The 12,484-nt window shown below is 38.0% G+C and overlaps 1 protein-coding gene across 1 annotated transcript in view; it reads left to right on the forward strand.

Moving 5' to 3' along the window:
* CNGB3 (cyclic nucleotide gated channel subunit beta 3) overlaps positions 1-4,628 on the forward strand; it is a 181,027-nt gene extending 176,399 nt beyond the window's left edge. Inside the window, exons 16-18 of the mRNA XM_043976245.1 lie at positions 630-776; positions 1,343-1,517; positions 4,350-4,628. Coding sequence (XP_043832180.1) covers positions 630-776; positions 1,343-1,517; positions 4,350-4,628 — 601 coding nt within the window. The remainder of the gene's footprint in view (positions 1-629; positions 777-1,342; positions 1,518-4,349) is intronic.
* Positions 4,629-12,484: the final 7,856 nt, after the last annotated feature.

The raw sequence follows: 12,484 nt of genomic DNA on the forward strand, positions 1-12,484 counted from the left end.
AGGTTGGGCATTGGAGCTGACCTTCGTCTTGAAGGAGGGTCAACTTCTTGAAATATAGGTTCTGAGATAAAAGTGTTGGGGGGCACATTGTCAATAGGCAGAGAGGAAGGAGAGATAAGAAACTGCAACTACCTCTGGTCCCTGAGATCTACTGGAAAGATCCCTGGACTTGGAGTCAGAACTGGGTTCCAATATTAGAATCTGCTGCTTGCTTATAGATCCTAGACAAGTAACTAAATCTCCCTGAGTATTTTTACTCAATTGTAAAATGGAGAGCAACACTTGCCCTATCTTCATTGCTACAGAAATGTGAGTCACAATTCTTATTATTACCTCACAGGGTAGCATCTAAGGAGCAAATGAGATCAGCTGTATAGGAAAGTCCTTTACAGCCATAAAGCCCTACATATACTTTAGCTGAAATAAGTTCTGTCCCCATAACATCCCTGATCTCCTCAGGAAACGTACCTGCTCACTTGACTGTGGCGAAGCATCTTTTAAGTGGTACCATTACCAAATTTTGGACACGATAGGGATTTCTGGAGAAAGGTTCAGAGGAAGAAAAGAGAGAGAGAGAAAGAGAGAGAGAGAGATCGCAAAAGGTAAAATGATCATTTTCTATCTTACAGCCTTCTGGCAAGAAGTGGAGGGAACCGTCGGACAGCTAATGTGGTGGCCCATGGATTTGCCAATCTCTTTATCCTTGACAAAAAGACACTGAATGAAATCTTAGTGTACTACCCAGACTCTGAAAAGCTCCTCATGCAGAAAGCCAAGTATGTCCTTAAGAAAATCCATAGAGAGAGCATTTTAATTTATGAAAAAAACTGAGAAGTAGATGCATCAAAAGAGGGAGGGAACATCAGACAGGATTTCCTGGGATATGTATCGAGAGACTTCGTAAGGGGAACACTGGGTTCTGTTGACAACAAAAAACATCATCCAACTGATATATGTCAAACCATAAATCATATATATATGTATATATATAACTTATGTATACATATATAAATCACTTATGCTCACAGAATTAGTGTTTTGGGGAACCCCAAAAGTCAGGAAGGGTGTCCCTGAACTGCTAAGGTATAATAATTGCTGGGTGATGTCCCATTTTTTTTTTTAAAGACAAGGTGAATGGTGGGTAGATGTGCATGTGTATGTGTATACAGGCACTACAAAAGGAAGAAGAATGACCACAGAAGACAGTATGTTGGCTTATTTGGGGCTTTCTCCAAGTTTTTTATATAACTTAGTTTGGGGCAAGTAGATAACATTTTATAGGGAAGTGAGATTTTGACCAAACTTTCACAGAGCTACTTAATGATGTCTTATCTGTTTGCAGATTACTTCTGAAGCAGAAGGCTAAGCCCACAGAGGCCCCACCTCCAGTGAAAGGTTTTGCCCTTCTAGTCCCAACCAAAGCAAAGACACCCAAAATGCTTAAAGCTTTGCTGGGTGGCTCAGGTAAAACAAGTCTTGCAAGATTACTCAGACTGAAGAAAGAAATAGCAGCTCAGGTAATGAATGAGTGGTAAAAAAAATATAATTTCCCAGGAGGCCTGAGAGGGGAAGGTGGAAAGCTTCATATACTTTAGAATTGATCCTCACAACAACCTTGCAAAAACCTTGCATTAACCCCATTTTACAGATGGGCTGAGAGAAGTGATGTCAACAAGCATTGATTAAATACCTACTACCAAGTACTATGCTGTCTAGTGATACAAAGTCCCTTCCCCCCCAAAAAAGTCTGTGCTATCAAGGAGCTCACATTCTAATGAGGGGGATCTAGATATTCAAAGATATATTCAAGATAAACAGACAATAATCAGACAAGGGAAGGCATTAGAATTAAGGAGGGTAGGAAGAGGTTCCTTATAGAAGGTAGGGCTGATGGAAGTCAGGAAGTAACAATAATGAGATGGAATTCTAGGTACAGGGGACATGTACAGGGCAGGACATAAAGTATCTTGTGGGAGGAGCAGCAAGGAGGCCAGTGTCTCACTGAATCAAAGAGTACTCAAAAGGGAGTAAGGTATAAGAAGACTGGAAAGGTAGGACAGGGTCAGGTTATATTATACATATGTACGGAGAGAACTAGAAAAAAAGAGAGAGAACTAGAGACAATGAATTAGATTTGCGGGTGAAGTAGATGGAGATGGAGATATAGATATACACATATATGCAAGCATGTATAAATATGTGCATATATGTACATATAAGTATATGGACAGGTATGTGGTGGTGAATGTACATCATGGCAACATGCTATACTAGATAGTAGACAGAGGATCAGCTTTAGAGCCTGAAGACCTGAGTTCAAATACAGCCTCTTATACATGCATAAACAAGGTAGTAGCTATGTGACCCTGAACAAATCACTTAAGCTCTCAATGCCCTGGGCAATTCTCTAAAATATTGAGTTACTAATGAATCATGGGAGGGACAGTCTATGCTGGGAATTCCCTATACCAATGAAATAAAAAAATCAATATCCCCCTTCCAAAAAATGTGTGTGTGTGCATTTGGAGGGGAAGGAAAGGACAAATCTATTATTTTATTATTTTATTAGTGCAGAGAATTTCTCCCCCAAAAAAATTCAAATAAAGTTCTACCAATGCAGATCAGAATCTGTTTTTCAACCTACAATCTCAGAGAGTTGCTCAGGATACAAAGAGACTTGGCCAGAATTCCATAGCAAGTGTGGTGAGTCATTCATATCTGATTGACTCCAAGGCAAATGCTAATCTCTAGCCATACGGGTTGTCTCCTCCTATTAAAACGGAGGCTCCTAGAGGGAGAGGGCTGTCTGACTTTGGCCTTCGGTGTTCAGTTAGCACAGCACATGGCCCATAATAAGTGTTTAATTGTTTTTCTTTCATTCCCTCATTCTCTGCACCAATGAAATCATAGATTTGTCCTTTTATTCACTCTCTGCCTCTCATAAGCATTTATACCTAGTCCAAATTATTCCTAAATGAGGCACCAGAGGTATGGTGAAATAAAAAGGATCATAGATTTAGAACAAAAAAGAACTTTGGGAGCCCAATGTGTCCAACCCACTCATTTTGTAAAGGCTGACACTAAGGCCTGGAGAGGTTAGGGACAAAATAATCTGCCTAACATCAAAAACAGATCACTACTAGAGAATGAGAGCTCAACCTTTTTATGTCGTGGACCCCTTGGGCAATCTGGTGAAGCCTACAGACCGTTTCTCAGAATAGTGTTCTTTAACAACCGCAAAAAAAAATTTTTTTTAAATAGTGACTGGGCAGCTAGGTGGCGCAGTGGATAAAGCACCGGCCCTGGATTTGGGAGGACCCGAGTTCAAATCCAGTCTCAGACACTTGACACTTACTAGCTGTATGACTCTGGGCAAGTCACTTAACCCCCATTGCCCCACCAAAAAAAACAAAAAATAGTAACTAACATTATTTATATAGTACTTTATGGTTTACAAACTGCTTTATTAATATTATCTCATTTGACCCTCACAAAAACTCTGAGAAGTAGGTATTATTATCATCATTTTACAGATAAGGAAACTGAGACAGACAGAGGCTAAGTGAATTTCCCAGACTTATACATCTAGTAAGTTTCTGAGGCTGGATTTGGGCTCTTGTTGTCCTGACTTCATTGCACCACCCTACTAACTGCATTAGGATTACAAAATAAAATCAATTATCAAAAAATTTTTTTAAAACAAGTTCATCACCCCTAGGTAAAAAACCCTTCTTCTAGATCTAGAGCATACAGTGGTCTCCATCCAAGCACACCTGTGACAAATAAAAGGGAATCTCCTCAGAGAGATATGCCTATTTCTATTTCATTCTTCCTCCATAGATTTTACCTTTAGAAAAAGATACTCATAGGGGTAGCTAGGTGGCACAGTGGATAAAGCACCAGCCCTGGATTCAGGAATACCTGAGTTCAAATCTGGCCTCAGACACTTGACACTTACTAGCTGTGTGACCCTGGGCAAGTCACTTAACCCCCATTACCCTGCAAAAAAAAAAAAGAAAGAAAGAAAAAGATACTCATAAGTACTTTGAACCTGATACTTCTGCTATCTAAACAATCACATGCATACAGTTAGGTGGAGAATCCTTTGGCAAATGTAGAAATGCATAGGCCCAATTTCACCCTTCCTTGTGACTCAGCAGTTCTATGTCAACATTTCACTTGACATTTAGAGACTACATAGAGACTCTCTTCCCCTGAGAAGAATAATACAGGGATTCCTTTTCTAAGATATAACCTTGAGCATCAAGGTAACCACAAGCCAAATGAAGTTGAGATTCTTGGTTGTGATCTCAGGGCTAATTCTGTGTCAATACTTTTTTTCCCCCCAGGAAAAAGATAAAAAAGTTGAGGGACTAGAAGACCAAGGAAATGAAGCAGCAGAAAAAAACCTGGATGGGGCCCAAAGTAAATTGGGAAATGAAGCTGAAAAACAAGTGAACAGGCTCAAATGTAAATCCAGACCTGTTACAGAAGAAGTACCCCAGCCTATCCCAAAGGCTCTCCTACCCAGGGGAAACACTAAAGATTCACTTATCATCACCATGACCCCTTCCTCTAATGCAGAAGAAGAAATTCTTACAGTCGAAATCAAAGAGAAGGCACAGTAATAAATGCTTGATTTCAAACAAGTCTAGGCATTTTCCTAAGGGCATAGTACCCAGGGGTGTAGCTTAAATGAATGAAAGAAGAAAGGTTTTGTTTCTTCTACTCCTGAAATGCCTCACAAGCAAATCATTTGCTTACTATCTCTTGGACTTGATTTGAAAGTTCTCCTTTATGTAGAACATTATATTAAGCAAGGAGATTATTAATAATTACTCAGATTCATATTTGTTATTAACTTTATACTTATACTCATTCCTCATTTCTTTTTCCTAGTTCCATTTTTTTTCTTCTTCTGTTCTCCATTTGGTCATTGCTTCTTCCTATCCTCTTCATTGTACCTTGATTTTGAAGTGGCTCTTGATCCATTCCTATCATTTTTTTCTGGATACCCCATCTTGTAGTCCTTTCTGGTGTGACTCTATGTATTATGCCTCTTTTTCTCTTTTCTTTCCCCTCTGTCTACTTTACCTTGATAACTAATGTGAGTTTAATTACCATCAAAACTCTGATGACTTCTGTTCAAAAATTAATGGTCCTTTACATTAGCATACACATTAGTGGTGTTCACAAGACCAAATAAGCATAGGTCACTCACCTGAAAGCAAACAGGACTGCTGTGAGGCTAATATGCATTTCAGATGAAAAATGTCCCCATACAGAAGTCTAAACACAACATACATACTGAGGGGCTTTGCAACTAGCCAAACCTAAAGTTTCATTAGTAGTTTAGAGTAATATAATGGAAAAAGTGAGAACATAACTTTTACACTATTTTCTAAGGAAACAAATTTCATCTTTGTACCAATCTTCCTATATAACGTGCGAAACAACAATCCAATCAAATAATTTGAACTAAACTACATAAAAGAGAAGAATAAGGAAAGAGGAAAATTTTGGCTCAAAATAACCATTGAAGTTTTCTAAAATGGAATGGAGAGGTTTGAAAGATAATGGGTCACTAAAAGACCTCAAATGAAGGTCCAATGCCCTGCTGAGTATGTTGTAGACAGTATTGGACTATGTAGCAACAGAGGCCTCTTACAACTCTGAAAATCTGTGATTCAGTGAAGCCTGTAAAAGGGTTTTTTACTGTTGTTAGACAGTTGGGGCTTGTTTTTGTTTGTTTGTTTATTTATTTTTAAAAGGAATCAAATCTCCCAGGCCTTCATATAAATTGCAGGTACATTTCTCCACCATTTCTTTAAGGTCTTACCCCAAAGGACAGTAGACCTAAGACACTGATCAGTTTAAGCTTTAAGAAAGGTTTCAGGATTAGGGAGACAGGCTACATCCATGTGTCCAATTGATGTGCACTTAAAAACATGCTGGGAAAAAAAAAAACCTCTTAATTAAACACATTTTAGAATGCTGTCTTGATGACTTAATTAGCATCAATTAAACTAACAAAATCTGATGTCGTTAGGAAGCAAATAGTGACAGTTTCTTCACAGAAGAATCATCAGAATCTTAAAAGCTGGAAGAGACTCATTAGAAATTAGAGAACATGTAGGCTTCCATTTTAATAAATAAGTTCACTTAACCAAAGAATTGAGGCAATAATAAAAGAAAAAGTTTTGAATTCTTAAAGTTTAGGAGCTTTTTCATGAACAAAGTAAATGCAGCTAATACAGGCAGCTAGGGGGCACACTGGATAGAGCACCAGCCCTGGATTCAGGAGGACCTGAGTTCAAATCTGACCTCAGACACTCAACATTTACTAGCTGTGTGACCCTGGGCAAGTCACTTAACCCCATCACCTCACCAAAAAAAATAAAAAATAAAAATAAATAAACGCAGCTAAGATAAAAAGGAAAACTATAAATTGAAGGGAGGGGAAAAATAATCTTGGCATCAAATATTGGTGATAAAAGTCTGATATGTGGTATACATATGGAAGTTTAAAAATTATCTAAGATCAAGAAGCATCATCTAACAGAATATGAACAAACAATATTTGAAAGAAGACTTGCAAACTATGAACAGTTATATTAAAGTTTCAAATCATTAATTACAAGGAAAAATAAAAGCCAAAACAGGCTTCACCCCACACTGAACAAATTTTCAAAGATGAAAGAAGGTAGAAATAGTCAATGCTAGAAAAGCTGTAGAGGGACAAACACACTAATATACCATAGAGGAAGCAGTGAAGCTGCCCAACTGTTATGGAGAACAACTTGAAATTATGCAATAAAAGTCTTTTAATTGTTTATATAGCCTTTGACCCAGGGATCCCACAGCTGAATGGTATTCCAGGAGATCAAACAGAGAAAGAAGGATCTCATACATACTGAAATGTTTAAAACAACACTTTTTGTGGTAGCATAACACTAGAAATAAAATGGATGTTTACCAATTAGGAGAAAGCCAAACAAGTTGTACCATATGAATACACTGGGATATTACAGCATTGCAAGAAAAAACAAAAATTGGAAATTCAAAGAAATGGGAAGACTTTTATGAAATGATACAATGAAGTAAGAAGAACCAAAAAACAATGACTTGACAATAATGTGGTTGACAAAAAAACACTAAAATGAAGCTAAATGTTGTGTAATTGTAATGACCAATTTAGGTGGGGGAAAAGATCAAGAAATACATCTCCTTTTCATTAGAGAGAAGGTGAACTAGAGATAGAGAATGTTTTGTTAGCATTTCAGACCATTCCCCAGTTGACAACTGACCAAAGGATACAAACAGGATGATATACTCCAAATCACTATTAGTGAAGTGCAAATTAAAGCAATTTTGATGTTTTTCCTCATACTTATGGCAAATATGACAAAAAGGTAAAGAGACATGTTGGAGAGGCTTCAGGAAAATGGGCATACTGTTGATTTGTCATTCAGTCATTTTCAATCATATTCTCAGCAAAGATACTGAAGTGATTTGCAATTTCCTTCTCCAGGTCATTCCACATTTGAAGAAACTAAGGCAAACAGGGTTAAATGTCCTGCTGGGGGCCACACAGCTAGTAAGTATCTGGGGCCAGATTTGAACCCAGGAAGACAATTCTTCCTGATTCCAGGCCCAGGCCCAGCATTCCATCCACTATGCTACCTAGCTGCCCGTATTGTTGATAGGGCTGTGAATTCCAGCTATACTGGAAAGCAATTTGAAACTATGCCCCTGGAGTCTCTAAACTGTACATGTCATTTGACCCAGTTATAATAACATTATTAGTTTTATACCACTCAGAATCAAAGAGAGAGGAAAAAGAACAACACATAGAAAAAAAATTTAGAATGGCTATTTTTGGAATGGCAAATAATCAGAAAATAAGGGGATGTCTATCAGTTGGGGAATAGCTGAACATATGAATGTAATGAAATGTTATTGTACTATAAGAAATGACCAAGGAAATAGCTTCAGAGATATTTGGGAGGATTTATATGAACTGATGCAGAATGAAATAAGCAGAACCAGGAGGACAATTTTTACATAATAACAATAACATTGTAAAGACAAACAACTTTGAAAGACTTAAGAACTCTGATCAATGTGTTTACCAACCTAGATTCCAGAGGACTGATGAAAAAGTATGCTACCCACCTCCTGATAAAGAGGTTATAGACTCAAGATAAAGAATGAGGCATATATTTTTAGATATGGTAAATTTAGGGATTTGCTTGACTATGAATATTTGTTACAAGGACTTTTTTTTTTCCAGTGAGGGGCAAGGGAAGAGGGAAAAAAATAAAAACTTGTTAATTGAAAAAATAAAACATATACTTTCAGAAGAAGTAACTGTCTTAGTTTTATTTGCCTGTTTTTCTTTACTGTATGTAGAAGATCAATGTTTAGGAAGGGATAGAAAATGTATCAAGAAATGACTAAAATGTAAAAACAAAAAGCATCAATAAAATTTTAAAAAAATAAATACTTTCAGAATATAACAGTTCTATACATTGGAGAGCTACATACAAGGAATATGAGTGAAGAGTTTACAACATAGAGACAACTCCCATCTTCAACCATTGGAAGCTCTATTGAACTCTTCCTAGCCACCACTCTCCACCAGGTTTTGTTTCTCACCTGCAATGGGATATTATCACAGTCCTCAAGTTAGCAAGGCACCACTGCCTCAGGTGTTCTGATAACCATCTCTCTTAGTCCTCTCCACCCACAGGATAGTGAAATGGTTAATAAGCCTCTCTACCTAGCAAAGGCTGCTACTAGCTCAACTATATAAGCTAAGCTCTCTGAAACCATTCTGATATTCTATCAAGCTTTCAAAAAATATGCTTCTCCTTATAAAAACCTAAAATAAAAGAGAAGGGTGAAGTAGGCCAAGAAACAGCCGTTAAAGTCATCACCTTCCTTTTGACAAGACTTTCTAACACAAAAATCAATAAGAAGAGGTCACTTAATGTATAGTCCAGAAGAAGGCTTGAAAATTGCATTTGTCAGGTGCTAGTGAGCCAGGGGAAGTTTGCGTTGGTTGACAAGCCTGCACAACAGAACTGAGAGAGCCTCAGGCTACAGGCTATATTTCCCAGCCTCTCCAGCTCCTATGCCAAAATATAGCACTTGCAGAAGAGAATTCCCACTCCATCAGCTGATTAGGGCCTAACTCTGTGACCCCAATCATCTGAGAGTGGCACAAGTCTTCAACTCCTTCACCTCAGCACTGGGGGAGGCCTGGTTACAAACCTTAACATTGTGAGAAAATAATTCTAAATAATGGATTTCTTGGGGGACACAAGGACCCAGTCAGTTTTCTCTCTTCACCCCCAACTTCAGAAAGTATCCTTCTTGGAAACCTTAGCTGATCCCACTAGACTTTGATGTCATCACGCTAGAGCTCATTTTAATATGGACCACCCAATGGAATTGAATGACACTGATCAATTGGGTTTGATCAGTGGATAAGGAGCTGCCTCACCTTTATCAAAGGAGGAAGGGGGCTGGACCTCGAGGGTTAGTTACTCTCTTTTTCCCCAGGACATTCAAGCTTGCCAGGCACCCTCTTTCTCTCTTTCTCTTGGCTCTTCTTCCTGGGACTCTTACTCTCCAAGCTGGGTATGTAATTGTTTAGGCCTGTAAGTCTGTGACTAATGGGGAAGTCAGGGAGACAGCTGGTCAATACTTTATTAATACGTGATATTAACTAATAATAAATGCTTACTGCCAAACTTATGCAATAGCCATTAATTTATAAGTAGCAATATTTTAGAAAAAGCCAGTCTGGCCCCCAATACTTTAGAAACCCCAGTGTAGTCTCACAATAATTTAATCAATACAACATGTACATGAGCTATTTTGTTAAGAATATCATCAATAGGGGGCAGCTAGGTGGCACAGTGGATAAAACACCAGCCCTAGATTCAGGAGGACCTGAGTTCAAATCCGGCCTCAGACGCTTGACACTTATTAGCTATGTGACCCTGGACAAGTCACTTAACCCTCACTGCCCTGCAAAAAGAATATCATCAATAAAGGTGGACAGATACTTTCATTACCTAGGAAGAATATCATTAATACTAATAATAGCTAACATTTACAAAGTCCTTTAAAGTTTGCAAAATACTTTTACACACATGATGTCATGTAATCCTTACAAAAATCATGTGAGGTAGGGGTTATTATCATTTCCATTTTACAGTTAAAGAAACTGAGGCAGAGGATAAATAACACAGCTAGTAAATGTCTGAGGTCATATTTAAGCTCAGGTCTTCCTGAGTCCAAATCCAACACTATTTACATACTCTTTACTTGTCATATAAGTTTTCAAATTAGGTACCCTCTTTTAAATGTGTAATTCTTTGTAGATATTAACTATGCTAATCCCAGCAACCACGAGAAAAACTTGTACTTTATCAAATAATTGTCTTCTGTCTCCCAATAGACACTAGCCCAGTGCCAGAGGTTTGGGGTGGGGGAGGGAGGAGGAATCTAGATCTGTGATTTTCTGGTGTACTTTCTCCCACCAATGCATATCTCCAAAGCAGCTAAAATATATAGTTTTGGGGCAGCTAGGTGGCACAGTGGATAGAGCACCGGCCCTGGAGTCAGGAGGACCTGAGTTCAAATCCGGCCTCAGACACTTAACACTTACTAGCTGTGTGACCCTGGGCAAGTCACTTAACCCCAATTGCCTCACTAAAAAAAAGGGGGGGGGATTAGAAAAAGCTTCCTATAGAAGGAGGGATACAGATAATTAACAGGGCTGTACACTAGCATATAGGAGGCATCAATCAATAATTGCTGAATGACTATGAGGCAAGATGGTGTATTGGATGAGTGCTGAACTAAAAATCTCAACTAATAGGTAGCACATCTGGATTTTGGATCTTATCATGGCTTTGCTACTAATTGTGTGACCTAAGAAAATCACTTCATTTCTCTGGGCCTCAGTTTTTTCTTCCATAAAGTCTAGCAACACTGGCCTCTTGGCTGTTCCACAAACAAGATACACCATCTATCTACTCTAGGCATTATCTTTGATAGTCCCCAATGCCTGGCATACTCACACTCCTCCATTTCAACTACTGACCTCCCCAACTCCTTTTAAATCTCAACTAAAATCTCAGCCTTCCCCAACCCCTCTGTTAATTATTTCCTATCTTTCCTGTATATGGCTTGCTTTGTATATATTCTTTTGCATGTTTCTCCCCTAGTACATTGTAAGCTCCTTGAGGGCAGGCACTATCTTTTGTCGATTCTTGTTTCCCTAGTGCTTAGTTAGCATGGTGTCAGTCACTTAATAAATGTTTATTGAATTTAATGTTTTCCATTGGTTGTGGTGAGGTTGCTTGAGAGATCAGGAGGATGCTGCAGCCAACTTGAACCAGCCCCCAAAGCCAATTGCTAAATTTTTGGTGTGAGCATCAGTACAAATCCGGGCTTGATTTATTGTGCTGCTGATTGTTTAGACTTTAAAGGGTGGTAGAGAAAATGTTAATAATACAGATTAAACTTAGAAGTATGTTGTGCCATTCTGCAGAGCAATTTTGAACTATGCCCAAGGGCTATAGAACTGTGCATACCCTTTGATCCAGCAATACCACTGCTAGGTTTATATCCCAAAGACATCCCCAAATAGAGAAAAAGACCTATTTGTACAAAAATATTTATAGCAGTTCTTTTTGTAGTAGCCAAGAATTGGAAATCAAAGGGATGCCCATCAACTGGGGAATGGCTAAACAAGCTGTGGTATATGATGGTGATGGTATATGTGGTATATATATTATATATATGTGGTATATGATGATTATTGTGCTATAAGGAATGACAAGCAGGATGATTTCAGAAAGGCCTGGAAAGACTTGTATGAACTGATGCATCATGAAGTGAGCAGAACCAAGAGAATATTGTGCACAAAGACAGCAATATTATTTGAAGAACTGTGAATAACTTTTCTCAGCAATACAATGATCCAAGACAATCCCAAAGGACTATTGATGAAACACACTATCCACCTATAGAGAAAGAACTGATATTGACTGAACACAGTCTGAAGCATGCTATTTTTCACTTTTCATTTTTTTTATTCAAGTTTTTTTGTACAAAAATGACTAATGTGGTCATGTTTTACATAATTGCACATGTATAACCAATATCTGACAGCTTACCGATCAGGGAGGGGGTAGAGAAGGGAGGGAAGGAAGGATAAAAATTGGAACTCAAAACTGTAAATAAAAATGTTTACTATTTTTAATATTAAATTTTTTTTTAAAAGAAATGTGTTGTGTGTACATTTTTTTTCAGAGACCCATTTGTTAAACATTTACTAGCAGGAGCCTGCTCAGAGCTATCAGTGTTATCCCTCTTTGCTCAAAAAAATGTTTTTTAATGTAATGGTATCCATTTAAAAGACGTAAGCGAAATGATGTAGTTGAGTAAGCAAAATAAGGAGAAC

This window comes from Dromiciops gliroides, chromosome 1 (genome assembly GCF_019393635.1).
Source record: "Dromiciops gliroides isolate mDroGli1 chromosome 1, mDroGli1.pri, whole genome shotgun sequence".
Lineage (NCBI taxonomy): Eukaryota > Metazoa > Chordata > Mammalia > Microbiotheria > Microbiotheriidae > Dromiciops > Dromiciops gliroides.